The sequence below is a fragment of the Heterodontus francisci genome, chromosome 17 (assembly GCF_036365525.1).
Source record: "Heterodontus francisci isolate sHetFra1 chromosome 17, sHetFra1.hap1, whole genome shotgun sequence".
In the NCBI taxonomy this organism is placed as follows: domain Eukaryota; kingdom Metazoa; phylum Chordata; class Chondrichthyes; order Heterodontiformes; family Heterodontidae; genus Heterodontus; species Heterodontus francisci.
In genome coordinates this window covers 47,210,242-47,232,688 of record NC_090387.1, presented here as the reverse complement: position 1 = coordinate 47,232,688, position 22,447 = coordinate 47,210,242, and the positions used below count along the sequence as shown (strand labels likewise).

Here is a 22,447-nt window from a genome sequence, read left to right as displayed (position 1 = left end):
AAAACAGTCCTAACTTCTCCAATCTATCTTCATAACTGAACTTCCTCATCCCTGGAACCATTCTCGTGAATCTTTTCTGTACTCTCTCCAATGCCCTTATTTTTTTAAAATTTGGCGTCCAGAACTGGACGCAGTACTCCAGCTGAGGCTTAACTAGTGTCTTATACAAGTTCAACATAACTTCCTTGCTCTTGTACTCTATGCACCAAGGACATGAGCCAGGTAGTCAGTGGATAGCCCTTGTTGCCCAGTAGCTTCCCTCAGGTTTATTATAGTGGCTGAAAAACAGATATGTAAGCAGGCTGCTGCTGAATGAAGGCATCATTTCCATTGGCAGAAGGGTTGAGAACCAGAGGACTTAAGTTGCTATAAAAATGTTGGTAGTCATGACAGTCACCATTGTTGTCAGAACAGAACAGATTTTAGGACTAACATATGAGCAGTGACAGACAGGAAAACACCCACTAGTCCATCCAGCCTGTCTCTCAAAACTATGCCTTGTGCATCACAATATATACATTCTGCACCCTAGCAGTAAACCATGTAATCTCCGAGGAGAGGCAAAGAAGTAAAGGCAGATTGGCAGGGGAATCCAGGATAGTTCCTCTCCAACCCAATTAGGTGGTAGAAACTAGTCCAGGAAACCTCTCTGGCCCTAATTAATATTTTACAGTTACCTACATTTTGTGCGAGATTTGATAGAGGTGCTCAAAATCGTAAGTCTGTACAGAGTAGATAGCGAGAAACTGTTTCCATTGACGGAAGGGTCGAAAATTTAAGGTAATTGCCAAAAGAGCCAAAGGTGACATGAAGAACTTTTTTACTCAGCGAGTGGTTAGGATCTGGAATGCACTGCCTGAGTGTGTGGTGGAGTTAGATTCAGTCATGGCTTTCAAAAGAGAATTGGATAATTACCTGAAGAGAGATAATGTACAAGGCTACGGGGAAAGGCTAGGAGAGTGGGACCTGCTGAGTTGCTCTCTGAGCTAGCACAGGCACGATGAGCCAATTGGACTCCTTCTGTGCTGTAACTATTCTGATTCTATCTAACCTAGTTCTGGCATTGAATAACTTGAGATTGACATTAAGACTTTACTATGCTATGACTACTTTTTTTTAAAAAGATTATTCTAATGTAAATTTGTCTTCATAATCACTAAGTTAAAGTTTCATCCTACACACTTCAAGTTGATTTTATTTTCCCTGTCAGATGGCGATGGGCAACAGGAACATTTACTGCCTGTCTGTGCAGATGAAGACTGCCACGAAAGTGTAATTTATCGGAACATGCCAGGATCTGAACAGGTATGATCTAACTCCGTGCATTTATGACACTTGATATTTTGAAGCTGCAGTGCTATATTTCCTCACAATAACGTTTTCCTCTTGTGTAGATAGGAGTTGGAAATCATTCAAGGATCATAATCTTTTATTCTTTGCTGATCTTGTATTTATGTCCTTATACGAACATATGAACAATCCATACCCTGAGGAGAAAATACAGATCCTTGTCACAATACACAAATTGAGTGATATTTTTTAGCTCTAATCTGAAAACGCAGAAGAGTATAATTAAAGAGAAACTATCGGGCATTGCAGCTTCAATGCTGTAATATTCATTAGAATTATGAAATTATTCGAGCTTTAAAGATTATCAACGAGGACACAGAGGCCCAATTTAGGGGGCCAACCTCCAGCTCCCAAACAGAATCAAAAACATACCCAACGCCAATTTTAAAGGTGGCCTTGGCATGAGCCTAAAACAGACATTTGACTTCTTGGATATGCTAGTATGTAGAGTAGCTTAGTGGCTATGTCACTAGACTAGTAATCCAGAGGCCTGGACTAATGATCCAGAGATATGAGTTCAAATCACGCCGTGCGAGCTGGGAATTGAAGTTCAGTTAATTAACTAAATCAGTAATGGTGACCATGAAACTACTGGATTATCATAAAAACCCATTCGCTCATGTCCTTTAGGGAAGGAAATCTGCCATCCTTACCAGAACTAGCCTATATGTGACTCCAGACTCCCTAAAATTGCCTAACAAGCACTCAGTTTTACCGGACTGCTACAGCAAAGCCTATTAAGAATAAAACTGGACAGATTGCCCAGCGTCGACCCAGGCACCAAACATGGCCAAAACATAACCAGCCTGGTCAACCCTGCAAAATCCATATCACTAACATCTGGGGACTTGACAAAATTGGGAAAGCTATCCACAGACTAGTCAAGCAACAGCATGATGCACTCATACAGAATCATACTTTTCAGCTAATATTCTAGACTCCTCCATCGCTGTCACCGATGGTGGCAACACAGGTATACAGTTGGGAGAAAGTGGCCCTGGGAGTCCTCGACATTGATTGCAGACCTCATGACATCAGATCAAACATGAGCAAGAAAACGCCCTGCAGATAACCATTTACTACTTTCTTTCATTTGATGGATCAGTGCTCTGCCATGTTGAACACCACTTAGAAGGAGCAGTGAGGGTAGCAAGGGTACAGAACATACTCTGGGTGGTGGACTTTAATGCTCAGTGCCAAAAATGGCTCAGTAGCAGCATTAATGACTGAGTTGGCCAAGTCGCCGAAGGACTGTACCAGACTGGGCTTGCAGCATGTGGTAAGTGAACCAAGATGAGGGGAAATGCTGCTTGACCTCTTCCTCGCCAATCTACCTATTGCAAATGCATCTATCCATATCAGTGTTGGTAGAATTGACTATTGCACTGTCTGTTTGGAGACAACGTCCTAGCTTCACACTGAGGACACCCTCCATCATGTGTGCAACTACCACTGTGCTAAAAGGGATAGACTCAGAACAGATGTAGCAGCTCAAAACTGGGCAAACATGAGGCATTGTAGGCCATCAGAAGCAGCAGAATTGTATTCCACTGCAATCTGTTAGCTCATGGTGTGGCCTATTGCTCACACTACCAGTGCCATTAAGCCAAGGGGCCAACGCTGGTTCAATGAGGCATCTAGACAAGCGTGCCAGGAGCAGCACCACACATCACTGGGGTTGGCACCTCATTTTCAGTTAAGCTACATGACAGGACTACATGCATGCTAAATAGTGGAAGCAGCATGCCAATATCAAAGCTAATCGATCCCACAACCAATAGATCTGGTCAAAGCTCTGTAGTCTTGCCACATCCAGGCATGAATGGTGGTAGACAATTAAACAACTGAAGAGAGGAGAAGGTTACATGCACATTTCCTCACTGAATTATGGCAGAGCCCAGCACCTGAGTGCAAAAAAAATTGCAACCATCTTCAGTAAGAAGTGCTGAGTGGATGATCCATTTCTGCCTCCTCCTCGGGTCCCAACATGAGCTTCAAGAACATCCTGGCTGTAGTGCTGAAGACTTGTCCCCAGAACTAGCTGCTCCTTTAGCCAAGCTGTTCCAATACAACATTGACATTACCTGACAAAGTGGAAAATTGCTTAAGTATGTCCGATCCACCAAAATCAGGACAAATCCAATCTGGTTAATTACTGACCCATCAGCCTATTCGCAATCACCAGCAAAGTGGTGGAAGGTATTGTCGACTGAGCTATCAAGTGGCACTTACTCAGCAATAAGCTGCTCACCAATGCTCCGCCAGGAACACGTAGCTCCAGACCTCATTACAACCTTGGTCCAAACATGAACAAAAGAGTTGAATTCCAGAGGTGAGAGTAACTGCTCTTGACATCAAGGCAGCATTTGATGATTGTGGCATCAAGGAGCCGTAGTAAAATTGATCAATGGAAATGTGGCACGGCAGGGGAAAGAACTCCCTGGGTGGAGCCATACCCATCACAAAGATGATGATTGTGGTTGTTGAAGGCCAATCATTTCAGCCCCAGGATCTCACAGCATGAGTTCCTCTGGGCAGTGTCCTAGGCCCAACCATCTTCAGCTGCTTCATCATAAGGTCATAAGTGGGGATGTTTGCTGATAGTTGCACAGTGTTCAGTTCCAATTGCAACTTGTCAGATAATGAAGCAGTCTGTACCCACATGCAGCAAGGCCTGGGCAACATTCAGGCTTGGGCAACATTCAGGCTTGGGCAAATAAGTGGCAAGTAACATTTGTGCCACACAAGTGCCAGGCAAAGACAATCTCAAGCAAGTGAGAATGCAACCACCTTCCCTTGGCACTCAATAGCCTTACATTCATTGAATACCCCACCGATATCCGAGGGGTCACCATTAGCCAGAAGCTTAACTGGATCAGCTGCATAAATACTGTGACTGCAAGAAGAGATCAGAAGCTGGATATTCTGCAGCAAGTAACTTACCTCCTGGTTCCCCAAAGTCTATCCACCATCCACAAGGCACATGTTAGGAGTATGATGGAATACTCTCCACTTTCCTCGATGGCTGCAGCACCAACAACGTTCAGGCAGTTCAATGCCTTCAAGGAAAAAGCAGCCTGCTTGATTGGCACTGCATCCACCACCTGAAACATCCACTCCCTCTGTCACTAGTGCACCGTGGCTTCAGTGTGTACACTCTACAAGATGCACTGCAGCAATCAATCCAGGCACCTTCAACAGCATCTTCCAGACTCGTGACCTCTGTTGCTTAGAAGGACATGGGCAGCAGCACATGGAAATTTATCGCCCCATTTCTTCATTGTCACTGGGTCAATTTCCTGGAACTCCCTACCTAGGATATAATTTGTGTTTCTACTGTGGAGGATAACGTTAAAAATTGACGTTGAAATTGACAGCTGAGAGGATGTCTCGCATTGATGGGATGTAGGGCTCAATGTACCAGCTCATCCTTGGTTATTATCTCTTACACTCTGGTTAGTAATTCAACTGTAAATGGTAGTTTATCTCATGTATGTAGCTGACTTAGTAAGAACTCTTAAAAACATGTATTGCAGTTTTGAGTTGATCTAGTAAAGAACCAGCATGGCGAGAGATGGGATGAATGGCCTCATCCTCTGTGGTAAACCTCTATGGTTCTCAATACTCTGCAACCCTTAACCTTCCTACTCTTTTCCTCCTAACCTTCCATCAGCCCCTCACACTCAATCCACACTACAACTTCAGGACTCGTTCACTTCCACCATCAACTTCTCCGCAACAATATTCTTTTCTCCTCCTAATTTTCTAGTTCCCCACAACTCAGATTATTTCTAACATGGCACCACAACTTAGTGTGACATGATTATTGATACTTATAAGAAAGCTACTAAGTATCATCAGCTCATTCCATGACAATATGAAAGGCACAATTCAACATGGTGGCTCCTCATCAGACCCCTTTCCTATCCTGAGTGGCGTGAAACAGGGCTGTGTTCTCGCATCCACACTTTTTGGGATTTTCTTCTCCCTGCTGCTTTCACATGCGTTCAAATCCTCTGAAGAAGGAATTTTCCTCCACACAAGATCAGGGGGCAGGTTGTTCAACCTTGCCCGTCTAAGAGCGAAGTCCAAAGTACGGAAAGTCCTCATCAGGGAACTCCTCTTTGCTGACGATGCCGCTTTAACATCTCACACTGAAGAGTGTCTGCAGAGTCTCATCGACAGGTTTGCGGCTGCCTGCAATGAATTTGGCCTAACCATCAGCCTCAAGAAAACGAACATCATGGGGCAGGATGTCAGAAATGCTCCATCCATCAATATTGGTGACCACGCTCTGGAAGTGGTTCAAGAGTTCACCTACCTAGGCTCAACTATCACCAGTAACCTGTCTCTAGATGCAGAAATCAACAAGCGCATGGGAAAGGCTTCCACTGCTATGTCCAGACTGGCCAAGAGAGTGTGGGAAAATGGCACACTGACACGGAATACAAAAGTCCGAGTGTATCAAGCCTGTGTCCTCAGTACCTTGCTGTATGACAACGAGGCCTGGACAACGTATGTCAGCCAAGAGCGACATCTCAATTCATTCCATCTTCGCTGCCTCCGGAGAATACTTGGCATCAGGTGGCAGGACCGTATCTCCAACACAGAAGTCCTCGAGGCGGCCAACATCCCCAGCTTATACACACTACTGAGTCAGCGGCGCTTGAGATGGCTTGGCCATGTGAGCCGCATGGAAGATGGCAGGATCCCCAAAGACACATTGTACAGCGAGCTCACCACTGGTATCAGACCCACCGGCCGTCCATGTCTCCGCTTTAAAGACGTCTACAAACGTGACATGAAGTCCTGTGACATTGATCACAAGTCGTGGGAGTCAGTGGCCAGTGTTCGCCAGAGCTGGCGGGCAGCCATAAAGGCGGGGCTAAAGTGTGGCGAGTCGAAGAGACTTAGCAGTTGGCAGGAAAAAAGACAGAGGTGCAAGGGGAGAGCCAACTGTGTAACAACCCCGACAAACAAATTTTTCTCCAGCACCTGTGCAAGAGCCTGTCACTCTAGAATTGGCCTTTATAGCCACTCCAGGCGCTGCTCCACACACCACTGACCACCTCCAGGCGCTTACCCATTGTCTCTCGAGATAAGGAGGCCAAAGAAAAAGATAAGAAAGTACATAATACTTTGGGTTTTTTTCAGGTTGTAAACCTAAAAATTGTTTAAATATCTATTCTTTGCAAAAAGACTGATCCTGGCACTGACTGTGGTTAAGATAGAATAAAAGTGTCATGGTGTATACAGATAGAAATTTGATGCTTCAAGTTTAGAAGTGCTGACCTTCCTTCATCTGATTAAACACGCATTACTGCTTATGAGCTAAATATGGAAATGCCTGTACGCTGACTCAGTCCAGTTGGGTAGTAGTTACAGTAACAGAAGTGTCATTCTGATGAGTTGTAGAATAACTGAATGGGGAGAACTAAATCGTTATCGCTGGGGTTTTACAGTATTCAAGAACAAACTTCTTAAAGAAATATTTCAGACCAGTACAGGATCTTAGTAAGTGTTACGACCAGATGAGAGAGGTGTCTAGGAGTCCCTCTCAGCCTTCACCTGGTCTTACCATAACAGGGTTTAATTTTAAACACACTGTTTTTAGCTCCCCTTTGGTGAATTCTTGTTCATCGCTTTCCAATTATAGGGCAAAGAAACCAGCACAAACTGGTTTTCTTAGGTTTAAAGAAGAAAAGTTGAAATTTATTAAACTTGAACTTAGACTCTAATTCAGTTGACGCCTAGGAATATACAACGCGCCTACGCCAGTATGCATATGCAATACATGCATGCAAATAGAGACAGAAAAGAGCAGAAGAAAAATAAAGTGGAAAAGTTTGAGGCAATATCTGAAGAGTTGTTACAGTACTTCTGTAGAGTCCTTGATTGTAGGTAGATCTTGCTTTTCGTTGGGGCCCAGTATTATTCTTAAACCTGGTTCGCTGTAGGAGACTTTTCTGTCTTGGGGTTCATGTATCTTCAGTGGATTCAGAGGCTTGTGAGAAAGAGATGGGAGCAGACAGGAGAGATCTCAGTCCAGGAGCAAACAGACAGTCTCAGTTCAAACTGTTTGTTTGTACAATTCAGATAAGCCCAGGTTGCCAAGCAGGTTAGTCATATGACTAACTGGTCTGACCACGTCTTGGATTGTATCACCTTAGCAGTCTCTGGAATGCTCCTCTTACACACAATACCTGGTGATCAAGGTCCATTATGGGTTGAATGTATCAGGGAATGGGTTTGTCCTTCCAATCACTGTCTGTTAATATGCAAATGTCTTTTCCAGCCACAGCTGATCTGTTTAACAAGTCCTTTCTTCACTCCAGTAACAGTTTAAAATCAACGTTCATGTCAAAATTAATGTGCCTCATTTTTGGCAGGTGGGGGCCTAGCATGACAGTCTGCATCTTTATTCAAGATTTCTTTCTGAAAATGATAACTTGTTGCCATGTAATCCATCTTCAACATTCTAATCTTAATTGGACTCCTGTTACGTACTCAAGATTTATTTTTATATATGGTCCAGGATAAATCTCAAATCTTCAATGTGTTGCACAGTTTAGAAGCTCAGTGGTGCACAATTATTTTTGGTGCTGCATATTGCAAGAATGTTTATGAATGAATTTCAAAGAAAATTGATGCATTTCTACAGAGAAAATGGATTAGGAATATGATGTGAAAAGGTTAATCTTTTAAATGGGACAGGCTTGTTTGGACTGGATGGTCTTTTCCTTTTCCTAAAACTCTTACGTTTCACATTAACAGTGGATACCCATTTTATCAAATCTGAAGAATGGTGGTACCATTTGGGGATTTATTTCACAAGAACCAACACCACTGTTGCCTTTTCCAATCACAATTCACTTAGGGGACTACAACATGGATGGCTTCCCTGATGCATTGGCAATACTGAAGAATATTTCAGGCAGGTAGGCTACTTTTTCTTTTATATAGTCATATTAAGGGTGGTTGCAAAAAATTTCTGAATTATATTTCTGTGCAATTTTAAAATATATAGTGCTTGTGCTAAAAATCATGCCTACCTTTAAAACTCAGAGAACCTAACCCAGCCCTAAAAAAATGCTGGCAACTCAACAATGTACAAGCTGAAGATTCAGCCTAAATACACGTAGAAAGGCACTGCTTCAAGATGGCGTGATAAGCTTCCTTATTGCATTTCAGGATACTTATTAGGGCACTGACATTGCATTCTGTAATTTGTTTTACTTCCTGTGAAAACTGAAAAACGCAGTAGCATCACATCTGACTTGCAAAAAGTAGTAGTTAGCATTGAAGTGCAGTGGTAGATAAACCTCCACTAAAGAATACAAAAGTACAATTTTTGCATTGGTGGGTTTAAAAAAAAGTTACAAGGGAGATCTAAGCTCTGATGGTACAAAACATATATCTTGTGAGCTCTGGCATACGAGCCCTCAGGAACTTTCGATGTTTAACATTTTTCAGTTCATTTTCCAGCGTTTTGATTTGTCCTGTGACGTTGGATGGAATGTGACTGGGGAAAGAGGGGTCCAGTCAATGCTGACTTAATTCATTAAGCAAGCCCCCAAAACAGTGTTCTCAGTGAGAAATATTGAAAGTTGGCATGTGTGCAATAACTGGAAATGTACTCTGCAATAATAGCAGATCAATACAGAATGACATTTCTCTGTCTATGATAAACATAAGAACATAAGAAATAGGAGCAGGAGTAGGCCATTCAGCCCCTCAAGCCTGCCCCGCCATTCAATAAGATCATGGCTGAACCATGATTTGTCCCAGTCCTCAACTCCTCTTCCGGGCCTGCTCCACATACCCCTCGACTCCCCGAGATTTCAAAAATCTATCTACCTCCTCCAATATATTTAGTGACCTAGCCTCCACAACTCTCTAACGTAGAGAATTCAAGAGATTCACCACCCTCTGAGAGAAGAAATTCATTTGCATCTCAGTTTTAAATGTGTGCCCTCTTATTCTGTAACTATGTCCCCTAGTTCCAGATTCCCCCCACCAGTGGAAACATATTCTCAACATCCACCCTTTCAAGCCCCCTTAAAATCTTATATGTTTCAATAAGATCACCTCTCATTCTTCTAAACTCCAGTGAATAAAGGCCTAACCTGTTTAGCCATTCTTGATAAGAAAACCCCTACATCCCAGGAATCAGCCTCGTGAACCTTTTCAGAACTGTCTCCAATGCTAGTATATGCTTCCTTAAATACAGGGACCAAAACTGTACGCAGTACTCCAGGTGTGGCTTCACCAACACCCTGTACAGTAGTAACAAGACTTCCCTATTTTTAAACTCTAACCCCCTAACAATAAAGCCAAAATTCCATTTGCCTTCCTAATTACTTGCTGCACCTGCATGCTAACATTTTGTGTTTCATGTACAAGAAGACCCAGATCCCTCTGTACTGCAGTATTTTGTAGTCTTTCTCCATCTAAATAATCTGCCTTTTTATTCTTCCTACCAAAGTGGATGACCTCACACTTCCCCACATTGAACTCCATCTGCCAAGTTTTTGCCCACTCACTTAACCTATCTATATCCCTTTGCAGATTCTTTGTGTCCCACCTATTTTTGTATCGTCAGCAAATTTGGATACACTACACTCTGTCCCTTCCTCCAAGTCGTTAATATAGATAGTAAATAGTTGAGGCCCTAGGACCATTCCTTGTGGCGCCCCACTCGTTACGGCTTTCCAACCTGAAAAAGATCCATTGATCCCAACTCTCTGCCTTCTGTGTGCTGGCCAACCCTCAATCCATGCCAACACATTACCCCCAATACCCTGAGCTCTTATTTTGTGCAATAACCTTTTATGTGGCACCTTATCGAGATATAAATATGTTAAGCTAACTGGTCTATAGTTTCCTGCTTTCTGTCTCCCTCCTTTCTTGAATAGGGGCGTCACATCAGCAGTTTTCCAATCCACTGGTACCCTATCGGAATCCAGTGAGCTTTGGTATATTATGACGAATGCCTCCACTATCTCTGCAGCCACCTGTTTTAAAACCCTTGGATGCAGGCCATCAGATCCTGGAGACATGTCTGCCTTTAGTCACATCAGTTTGTCCAGCACTTTTTCCTTCGTGATAGAGATTGTTACAAGTCCCTCCCTCCCATTTACACCTTGCTCATCTATTATTGTTGGGATGTTTACAGTGTCCTCCACCGTGAAGACCGATGCAAAATATTGGTTTAAATTATCTACCATTTCCCTGTTCCCTGTTATTAATTCCCCAGTCTCATACTCTAAGGGTCCCACACTTACTTTAACTACTCTCTTCCTTTTTATATACCCTTAGAAGCTCTTACTGTTTGTTTTTATATTTGCCAATTTACTCTCATCATCAATTTTCTCCCTCTTTATTTGTTTTTTAGTCATCCGCTGCTGGTTTCTAAAAAAAAAATTCCCAATCCTCTGGCCTACCACTAGCTTTTGCCGCTTTGTACGCCTCTGTTTTTGATTTGATACTCTCCTTAACTTCCTTTGTTATCCATTGTTCTCATTGAATCCTTCCATCTGGCTGGAATAAATGTTTGTTTGGAAACAAGCGAACTTATTAGCGAGAGACAGCATGGTTTTGTGAAGGAGAGGTCGTGTCTTACTAATTTGATTGAGTTTTTTGAGGAAGTGACGAAGATGATTGATGAGGGAAGGGCGGTGGATGTTGTCTATATGGACTTTAGTAAAGCCTTTGACAAGGTCCCGCATGGCAGACTGGTGCAAAAGGTGAAGTCACATGGGATCAGAGGTGAGCTGGCAAGATGGATACAGAACTGGCTCAGTCACAGAAGACAGAGGGTAACAGTGGATGGGTGTTTTTCTGAATGGAGGGATGTGACTAGTGGTGTTCCGCAGGGATCAGTGCTGGGACCTTTGCTGTTTGTAGTATATATAAATGATTTGGAGGAAAATGTAGCTGGTCTGATTAGTAAGTTTGCGGATGACACAAAGGTTGGTGGAGTTGCGCATAATTTTAGTTTAGTTTAGTTTAGAGATACAGCACTGAAACAGGCCCTTCGGCCCACCGAGTCTGTACCGACCATCAACCACCCATTTATACTAATTGTACACTAATCCCATATTCCTACCAGATCCCCACCTGTTCGTATATTTCCCTACCACCTACCTCTACTAGCTTCTTCCAGAGTGTCCGGAACTAAAGGGCAGCCTAAAACTGTACCTATTTACAACACAGCTATAAATATTCTGATGGGAGGAACGTAAAAGCTGATTGTATTAGCTTAACTGCAAAACTCTGATTATCATGGTAAAACAGACAATGAAAGCTTCTAGTTTTATTAACTGAGGCATACTCTAATCCATATTTGATGCATGGAGTCATTATTGGTAAACCAGCTCTTTCACAACTTGGCTCCTTATTTCATAAGTGTACCAATATTATGAAATGCCAGAAGATATTGTCTATTGGGTAAAGTTAAAAAAAAAAGTATCTGCTATAAATTTTAAGAGTATAAAATGAAAAGAAAATGGTCTACTTTCTCCATCCTTTGAAACAAATTGCAAGGAATCCCAAGGCAAAATGGACCCAAACAATTATATTTATCCTGAAGAGACCTATAAAGACCAAAAACAGATAGACCCACACTTTCATTACGGCACTATGAGTTAGATGGAGTATATTTTGACCCAATGCATAGGCAAAGGAAAATCAAAATAATGCCAAATACTTCCTCATAAAAACAATGCATTTTCGTTCTGATCATGTGACCTGATTGCATTTAGGCTGCCCTTTAGTACTGGTACTTGACAATTGGTGGTACGACATATACCTCACAACTGATCAATGTCAATCAGAGATGTATTGGGGAACAATATTAGGAAGTGTAAACATAGTTTTATGAGAAACATATTGGAGTTTAGACAAGTAAATAATGACAACTTTCTGCACCTTGCAGCTTCCTACGCACTGTTGAACATGCTTACTCCCAGGTATCACCCGAGTCGTAAAAGCAGGCAGAATGCCAGATTGCCTCCTGCAAACAGTACAAAGCCTACCACTCATAACTTAATGAGTCATCTTACTACACCTCCTAAGAGTAGCTCAAGAAGCTCGACATCATCCAAGACAAAGCAGCCCGCTTGATTGGCACCCCATCCACAAACATTCACTCCCTCCACCACCAACGCACAGTGGCAGCAGTGTGTACCATCTACAAGATGCACTGCAGCCATGCACCAAGGCTCCTTAGACAGCACCTTCCAAACCCGCAACCTCTACCAACTAGAAGGACAAGGGCAGCAAATGGTTGGGAACACCACCACCTGCAAGTTCCCCTCCAAGCCACACACCATCCTGACTTGGAACTATATCACAGTTCCTTCACTGTCAAAATCCTGGAACTCCCTTCCTAACAGCACTGTGGGTGTCCCTACCCCACATGGACTGCAGTCGTTCAAGAAGGCAGCTCACCACCACCTGCTCAAGGGCAATTAGGGATGGGCAACAAATGCTGGCCTAGCCAGTGACGCCCACATCCCATGAATGAATAATTTTTTAAAAAGTAGTTGTGAGTGGCTGTCAGGAAAACACGATATGCCAAATGAGAACTATTAATTTTATCGATTAAAAACTTACATTAGACTTTTAATGGAAAAAAACCTGCAGTAACTTTTTTTAAAAATTAGCAAGATGGCCACTGCAATTTGCATCTGAAATACCAGGATATTGAACTGCCGACAGAAGTCTGAGAAGCCATGGACCCAGAACAATGGCTTGCTCTAAGTAATTGAATTGCCTCGAATTGCTTCATTAGTACGGCAGTCAAGGCCGTCCTGACACATTGACTTTAAAAGAACAAACCCCTCCGAGTGTAAATATTGGCATCCTGGAACCTGTGGAGCCAATTCTGAACCTTGTATCTCATTAAAAACAAAAGGGATTGAGAGAACCGTGTGATCATCTGTCCATCAGAAGTTTTGTTACACTTAGGGAAGACAAGGAGTAACTGATGTGCAGCAGCAGAGAAAGTTGTGTGCTTCCCTTTCTCCTTCTCGCTCCCCAGAAAACATCAGGTTTGAAAACCGTATGCTACTGTGGACCCTCCAAGCCTGAAAATTGCTGCAGCCAGCGACCAGGGGAAGAGAGACAACCACAATTCTGCCTTCAAGAAAACTCTGAGCAAAGCAGGCCAACCACAAAGTGTACTTTGACCAGCAAGGACTTAAAAGAGTACAGCTTCAGCCAAGGACTACCGGAATATCCACCTCACAGACTGTGTATTTAAGTTCCATTTATTCTGGAATTTAATCTTACCACCAAGTCTATTTTCCCTCTGTAATTTATTTGTGTGTTTGTGAATGTGTGCGTAAATTTGTAGCGTTTTTTTATTATTTTTAAATTGAGTTATAGTGATAAGTATAATAAACTTACCTCTTTCTTGTTTAAACTCAAGAAAACCTGTCTGATTGGTTCTTTCATGATCATAGTCAAGGTAAAACACTCACAGAGGTGGTAAGCACAATCACTGTTTAAAAGGAATAAACCCTGTTGCGGTCAAATAAGAGGAAGGGCAAGATGGGAGCCTGAGACCCCCTCCTCACCTAGCCATAACAGTGGCAATTTACGATGTTCAGTCAAACTGCAAGTTCCAAATTACAGGAAGCAAACTTCAACAAATCACTTAAGCTGCTGGTGTTTGTACTCCTTCAGTTGCTAGGGAATTACACTGACCCTCTGATCCTCAACCTTTTCATCATTATACTCCTTAACATCCTCCTCACACACCAGGAAGATGACTTTCCACCTCTCCTGCTCCTTCTCCTCAACATCCTCTTCCTCCTTATCTATGCCATGTTATTATGGTGAATCTGTATGAAGGGAAGAGTTCAAGAAAGGGTGAGCATTACCCCTTTGAAATTGAAAAGATCAGGAATAGTGGAAAAGCTTGTGGCGACTGTTTATTTCAAGGAAACCAAGGCAACAGAAATTGTACAGTTTTATGTTGATTCTGGCTTAATTCCTTGCTTCTGTACAATTCACTCCTAATTATTCATGTGTGCAATTTGTCAAATCGGATAATTGACTGAAGTACCTTTACCCCACAGATAATGCTGTTATTGTGCCTTTCACTTTTGAAGTAATCTAATTGTTTTGCCAGTTAATGAAATTAGGGAAAGTTAGAAGTGCTGCTAATAAATAAATCACACAAATCATAGCATTTATGTGCGTACAGTTCTTCTGAATGATTCCCTTTTCTGCCAAAGCTGGTTTGTTTTTTGTTCATTCTTACAATGTGAGCGTTATTGGCAAGGCAGCATTTATTGTCTATCCCTAATTGCCCTTGAGAAGGTGGTAATGAGCTGCTTTCTTGAACTGCTGCAGTCCATGTGGTGTAGATAATCCCACAGTGCCCTTAGAGAGGGAGTTTTGACCCAGCCACAAAGAAGGAACAATGATATAGTTCCAAATCAGGATGATGTGTGACTTGGAGGGAAACTTGCAGGTGGTGGTGTTTCCATGCATCTGCTACCTTGTTCTAAGTGGTAGAGGTCGCGGTTTTGGAAGGTGCTGTCGAATGAGCCTTGGTGTGTTGCTGCAGTGCATCTTGTAGATGGTACACACTGCTGCTAATGTGTGCCATTGGCGGATGAGTGCTGATCAAGCGGGCTTCTTTGTCTTGGATGGTGTCAAGCTTCTCAAGTGTTCATGGAGCTGCAAGTGCCTTGTAGATGGTGGATAGGCTTTTGGGAGTTAGGTGAGTTACTCGCCGCAGAACTCCCAACCTCTGATCTGCCCTTGTAGCTACGATATTTATGTGGTTGATCCAAAAGTTTCCAGACATTGGTAACGTCCAGGATGTTGTTGGTTGGGTATTTGACGGGTAATGCTGTTGAATGTCAGGGGAAAGTGGTTAGACTCTGTTATTTGAAATGGTCATTGCCTGGCAGTTATGTTGCATAAATGTTACTTGCTAATTATCAACATGAGCCTGAATGTTGTTCAGGTCTTGCTGCATATAGACACGGACCACGTTATTATCAGGAGATTTTGCAAATGTCGTCGGACATCCCCATTTCTGACCTTATGATAGAAACATAGGAAATAGGAGCAGGAGTAGGCCATTCGGTCCTTCAGTCCTGCAACGCCATTCAAAAAAGATCATGACTGATCATCTAATTCAGTACCCTGTTCCTGCTTTCTCCCCATATCCCTTGATTCCTTTGGCATTAAGAAATATATCTGTCTCCTTCTTGAATATATTTAATGACTTGGCCTCCACTGCCTTCTGCGGTAGAGAATTCCACAGGTTCACCACCCTCTGAGTAAAGAAATTTCTCCTCGTCTCGGTTCTAAGTGACGTACCCCGTATCCTGAGACTGTGACCCCTGGTTCTGGCCTCCCCAGCCATCGGGAACATCCTCCCTGCATCTAGCCTGTCTAGTCCTGTTAGAATTTTATAGGTTTCTATGAGATCTCATCTCACTTTTCTAAACTCTAGTGAATATAGGCCAAGTCGGACTCCGTCTCTCCTCATGCATCAATCCTGCCATCCCAGGAATCAGCCTAGTAAATCTTCTTTGCACTCCCTCCATGGCAAGAACATCCTTCCTCAGATAAGGAGTCCAAAACTGCGCACAATACTCCAGATGATGGAGGGAAGGTCACTTATGGTTGGACCAAGAGCACTGCCCTGAGGAACTCCTGCAATTGATGTCCTGGGGCTGAGACAATTGGCTTCCAACAACCACAACCATCTTCCTTTTGTGCTTGGAATAATTCCAGCCAGTGGAAAATTTTCCTCCAATTTCCATTGACTTCAATTTTTCTGAGGCTGCTTAAGGCCACGCTCTGTCAAATGCTGCCTTGATAATAACGGCAGTCATTCTCCCCTCACCTCTGGAATTCAGCACTTTTGTCTATGTTTAGAGCAAGGTTGTAATGAGATCTGGACTCAGACCTCAAACTGAGCATCGGCGAGCAGGTTATTGCTGAGTAAATGCTACTTGATAGCACAGTCGATGTTCTCATCCATCACTTTGCTGGTGATTGAGAGTAGACTGATGGGCAGTAATTGGCCAGCTGGGTTTGTCCTGCTTATTATGGACAGGATGTACCTGGGCAATTTTCCACTTTGTTGGGTGGATGCCAGTGTTTAAGATATAATGGAACAGCTTGGTTAGAGGCATAGCTAGATCTGGAGGACTACAACCAGGCAGGTGTCGGGGCCCATAGCCTTTGTTGTATCCAGTGCGAACAGCTGTTTCTTGATATCATGTGGAGTGAATCAAATTGGTTGAAGGCTGGTTTCTGTGATGCTGTGGACCTCAGGAGGAAGCAGCAATGGATCACCTACTCAGCACATTTGACTGAAGATGGCTGCAAATGCTTCAGCCTTGTCTTCAACACTTGTGTGCTAGGCTCTGCCATCATTGAGGATGGGGATGTTTGTGGAGCCTTTTCCTCCGGTTTTTTAATTGTCCACCACCATTCACAACTGGATGTGGCAAAAATGCAGAGCTTTGATCTGATCCATTGGTTGTTAAGTTGATTAGCTTTTTCTATATATCAGGTTGATTCCATTGTTGAGCATGCATGTAGTCCTGTGCTGTAGCTTCACCGGGTTGGCACTTCATTTTTAGGTATGCCTAGTGTTATTCTTGGATGCTCCTCATTGAACCAGGATTGGTCCCCTGGCTTGATGGTTAATGGTAGAGTGAGGGATATGCCAGGCCATGAGGTTATAGACTTTGGTGGAATACGATTCTGCTGTTGGCCCACAGTGCCTCATGTATGTCTAGTTTTAAGCTGCTAGATCTGTTTTGAATCGATTCCATTTAGCATGGAGGGTGTCCTCAGTGTGAAGATAGAAATTCATCTCTACAAGGACCATGCGGTGGTCACTCCTACCTGTACTGCCATGGAAAGAGGCATCTGCGATAGGTAGATTGGTGAAGAGAAAGTCAAATAAGATTTTCCCTTATATTTCTCTCACCACCAGCCACAGGCTGTAGTATAATGCATTGCCAAGGTGTGGTATAAAGTATTGCCAGTATGTGGAGAATAGCATGATCCCAGGCATCTACATCTGCAGTAAGTGTCTGCAAGTCAAGGAACTTTGGCTCAGAATTATTGAGCTGGAGTCTGAGGTGCAGACTCATCAGGCAGGCAGAGAGTTGCCTGGGCATTTTGACTCAGGAGGTGGTAATACTGCTAAGGTTAGGTAGTGGTTTAGGTTTGATTAGTGATCAGGGACAAGAGAATGTGACAAGTAGGTAAGGGTTCTGCAGTTGTGGTGGAGGAACTCAGCATTTGCCATTTTCCAACAGGTATGAGATACTTGTTACCAGTGTGGATCAGAACAAGGACTGTAGGGAGGATGGGCAGCATGGTACAGGAGGCCATTCAAGTTGAGTGGAAAGAATCTGGTATTTGTGGGGGATAGTATTGTTAGGGGGATAGATACTGTTGTTTGTAACCGTTGTTGCGACCAAGGTGGGGGTAATGCACTGTCAATTCAGTCCCATACTCCATAGGTCACAGCATATTATTAAAGTTTCCCATCTACTGGAAATTAGACAAATTAAACATTTTATTAACCCCCAGAATAAAACACACCAACCCAGGTATCTTTAAACAACAACAAATTAACTATTTATTAATAAACTAAATCTTAAACAACATTGAAATAAATGTCTAAAAATACTTTATGACTTCTTATTCCTCCTAACCCTCACACACGTACAATCAAAAACCAATGGTTAACCGGTTCTAAAATGATGTTTTAAATTAGAGCTGTTTCTTCGGAATAAATAAATAGCTGGGTTCTAAGTCCTAGTTGGTTACGTTCCCCATTCGGTGAGATGTTCCAGAGTCGAATAGTCAGATGCCACTCTCAGTCCCCAGGCTGGTTTGATGAACAGTCTGTAATGGATAGGCATTCACAGTACTTTGGCTGCAGTAGGCGTCACACATATCTTTCAACAAGGAGTATAACAACAGGTCTATTTAGGTTTTTGAATTTGCAGTCTATCTGTAGAAACTTTACTGAGAATTCCAGAAAACCCAGAAACACGAAAGGCAACAGAAAGTCACTCCTGAGGTGGAGACCTCTTAGAGACTGGAAGTAAAAAGGTATTTGCTACCTCCAATAATGCAAATTTTCCTTTCCAGGGGCCGTTTCCTCTTTAGGCGAAACACAGCCTGTAGGCCAATGTAGATTTTCTGCTGAGACACTCAAATCTATCCTTCCTTCAAGAGAGCACGCTTCGCCGGTCGGCCAGTTCAAACCAGTTCTAGCCAGTCTTTACACAGAGTCAAACTGATACAATACAGCATGTGACCTCTCTCTCTCTCTCTCTCTCTCTCTCTCGTTGCCAAGGAAACAGGCTTGCAGTTCGCACACACTGTCTTCAGAGAGACAAACAAGTTTCAGTCTTAAAGGCGCAGAGAAAAACAGAGAAAATGAGGGAAAAAAACACTTCCATGACACCATGAACAGGAGTCCCAAAGGCGGTGTTGCCTGCCCTTTGCCAGAGTTGAGGACATCCCCTTGCACCGAGAGAAGAACATGGAGAAACAGCAGAGGGAGTGCAGTGGAGGTTTACCAGACTAATCCCTGGGATGTGACCGGGTGGATGTAGATAGGATGTTTCCCCTGGCTGGTGAAATGAGAACCAGGGGACATAGTCTCAGAATAAGGGGCAGGCCATTTAAGACTGAGATGAGGAATTTCTTCACTCGGAGGGTGGTGAATCTTTGGAATTCTCTACCCCAGAGGGCTGTGGAAGCTCAATAATTGAGCATGTTCAAGCCATTAGTATCGATCGATTTCTGTCATCAGGGGATATGGGGATAGTGCGGGAAAGTAGCGTTGAGGTAGATGATTAACCATGATCTAATTGATTGGTGGAGCAGGTTCAGTGGGCTGAATGGCCTACTCCTATGTTCCTAACAGGTGGAGAATCCAGTTGTCATGGTCCATGTAGGAACCAACAGCATAGGTAAAACTAGGAATGAGGTTCTACTGAGGGAGTTTGAGGAGCTGGGTAATAAATTAAAAAGCAGACCTTAAAGGTTGTAATCTCTGAATTAGGGATTAGACAGCACCTTCCAAACCTGTGACCTCTATCACCTGGAAAGACCAGGACAGCAGACGCATGGGAACACCAACACCTGCAAGTTCCCTTCTAAGCCACACACCATCCTGACTTGGAACTGTATCGCATTCCTTCACTGTCGCTGGATCAAAATCCTGGAACTCCCATCCTAACAGCATTGTGGGAATACCCTCACCAGATGGACTGCAGCAGTTCAAGAAGGCAGCTCACCACCACTTTCTTGAGGGGAATTAGGGATGGGCAACAAATGCTGGCCTTGCCTGCAATGTCCACATCCCATGAAGAATTTAAAAAAAAAATAGAGATTAAAGGTTTAAATGCTTAGCTGAAAGAATGGCGTGGGAGACAAGGGTTTCGATTCATGGAGCACAAGTACTTGGAAAGGAGGGATTTGTTCTGCTGAGACAGATGCCACTTAAACTGGGCTAAGATCAGTGTCTTGGTGAATCAAATAACTAGGCTGGCAGATAAGGCTTTAAAGTAACTAGGCAAGCAGGGTTCGGGGTAAATTTATAAGTCCAAAGTGCTGGACCTCCCTCCCTTACAGCACTGTGGGTGTACCTACACCACATGGATTTCAGTGGTTGAAGGCAGCGGCTCACCACCACTTTCTCGAGGGTAATAAGGGATGGGCAATAAATACTGACCTTCCCAGCGACACCCATGTCCCATGAATGAATTTTAGAAAGTGATCACACTTTAAAAATAATTCATTGGCTTTAAAGCACTTTGGGATATCCTGAGATTGTGAAAGGCATATATAAATGCAAACTCTTTAATATTCCTCAGTTCAGATAGATACAGTGCTGTAATACTATATGTAAGATCACTATTTGTGGTAAGTCACACCAAGTACAAAATATGCAGTACATTCCTTAACTATATTTTTAACACTTTTTATTCAGTCAGTTTTGTTCTCATTAAGCTAATGAATGGCACTCGAGGGAATAGTGCATTATCACACATTTTACTATGTGAGAATGTAAAGCTCTCTCAGATCAAGTATAATAACTGATAGATGTCAGGACAGCTCCTTCCATTCAAAACAGTAAGATATCTTAATCTCAGCCTTTGAAACACACCAGCGTGGCACTTATGTTTCAACCATCTCAGGGTTAGCAAATTCCATGCTTTGGTTTTTGTGAGGCAATCTGGCAGCCGTAAAACACGCACATTGTATTTAAAGCTATATCTCAATTTTGTTTCCCTCAGAAAATAATAGTGCTAAAGTTTTCTTGACCACCGTTTACTTTTTCTGATTAAAGGAAATAACAAGACTAGATAAATACAACACAAAGTAAAGATCGATGAGTGGGGCAGTATAAATCATAAATTTAGATCAGTACATCCAATAGGTTTTACGTTTGCGGGTCAAGATTAGGATGTATTCTACTGCTGTGATCTGTACATGCCTCTACACATGATGGCTTTCTCAGTACACTATCTGAAAAGCAGCTACTTAGAATCTTCAAATAAATTGCCAGGTGTTACTGATTGTCATTATTTTGTTCTGTCATTGAGTGTTTTTGTATGTTGCTGCTCCAAGCTGGCCTCCAGAAATTCCTGTCTCCAATTTTTGCACTATTTAGAAATAATTTGTTACATGATTGAATAAGGAAGAATGTTGAATTACCTACCATGGGCTTGGCCTTCATCATTCTATAAATGTAGTGGAACCTTCACATCGAGGCCTGCTACTTGACCCGAACCCGACAGATGTCGGGTTCGGGCCCATCTTCTGGGGCCGGCTTTCGGGCTAGGGGCGGGTCGGGCCGAGTCCAGATCGAGTCAGGTCAGGTCGGGCCCGACACATGCTAAGAGCTCTGCTGGTAAGTATTAAAAATTAAAAAAACTTACCTGAGCTGGGAGTCCGGGACGAAACTGAGTCTGCGCAGTGAGCGAGTGATGTCACTATGGCATCTCGTGCGTAAGCTGCAGCTTCGATGTCAGGAACGTAAGTAAAGGGATGATCGGGTCAGGCCAACTAGTGGCGGATTTGGGTCAGGTCAGGCTCGGGGCAAAATCGGAGGGACACTGGCTGGATTAGGCTCGGGCTTGCTGTGGTTCGGTCGGGTTCAGGTCGGGTTCATTTTCCCGACCTAAAGCAGGCCTCTACCTTCACATATAAAAGTTATTCCCTTGTCAGTTGTTTCTCCTCCCAATCTAAAGAAATTTGTAGAGTTTTACAAATTTTCTCATACTTGGTTTCCCTGGTACCTTCTGTCATTGAATTGAGATGTGATTCATAATGAATAATCTACTAGTGAGAGTGGGAAAGAATATCTGACTAATATGGTCCAATTTGATGCATGTTTCTTAGGTGCTTTCTCCACCTCGTATGTAGATGGAGGCTTGGCTACATTTAGAGAAAGATATGATAGGTGATGCAACAATTCTTCCCTGCCCCCCCCCCCCCCCCACCACAAAAGGACATTTCAATGTTTTTGATACATATCTGTCCTTTTTTATGACCCATTGTTCAGAATAACTTTGCATTTTAGCCAAATATTTGATTTTCAGGTTAGATGCAAGGTTGTATCTAGTAGTTAACGAGGTCACTTTCTGACTTTAACAGATCTTTTTGAAAACTGCCCTGAAATTTGAGTCTATTGTAATTCCCAACATGATACTGTAATTAATAGTAACTATGTACTTAATGGCATAAGTTGTTTTAATTGACATTCCACCTTTTCTTTATTTTCTTTTTAGTCACAATGGCCACGAATAGAAATTGGCTTTCGGATAGCAGCTGTTGATCATTCTGCCATTCACACCTCCTCGAGCCTCATCTTTTGTTTTTTACTCACCCCTATTACAATTCCCTTTGGCCTTGTACCATGAATCCTTTTGTCATTTAATCTCTCCTGCCTTCCAACCTATCACAGACCTTTTGCTCTTCCCACCTTCCTTCCCCCCTCTCCCTCCCCCCCCCCCCCCCCCACCCCACTCACTTGCTCAAAACCTATTACATTTCTAACTTTTCCCTGTTCTGATGAAAG

The 22,447-nt window shown here is 42.9% G+C and overlaps 1 protein-coding gene across 1 annotated transcript in view; it reads left to right on the top strand.

Annotated features, from left to right (window-relative positions):
- Window positions 1–22,447, top strand: part of itfg1 (integrin alpha FG-GAP repeat containing 1) — a 296,337-nt gene that overhangs the window by 149,755 nt on the left and 124,135 nt on the right. Inside the window, exons 9-10 of the mRNA XM_068049376.1 lie at window positions 1,211–1,305; window positions 8,125–8,288. Coding sequence (XP_067905477.1) covers window positions 1,211–1,305; window positions 8,125–8,288 — 259 coding nt within the window. The remainder of the gene's footprint in view (window positions 1–1,210; window positions 1,306–8,124; window positions 8,289–22,447) is intronic.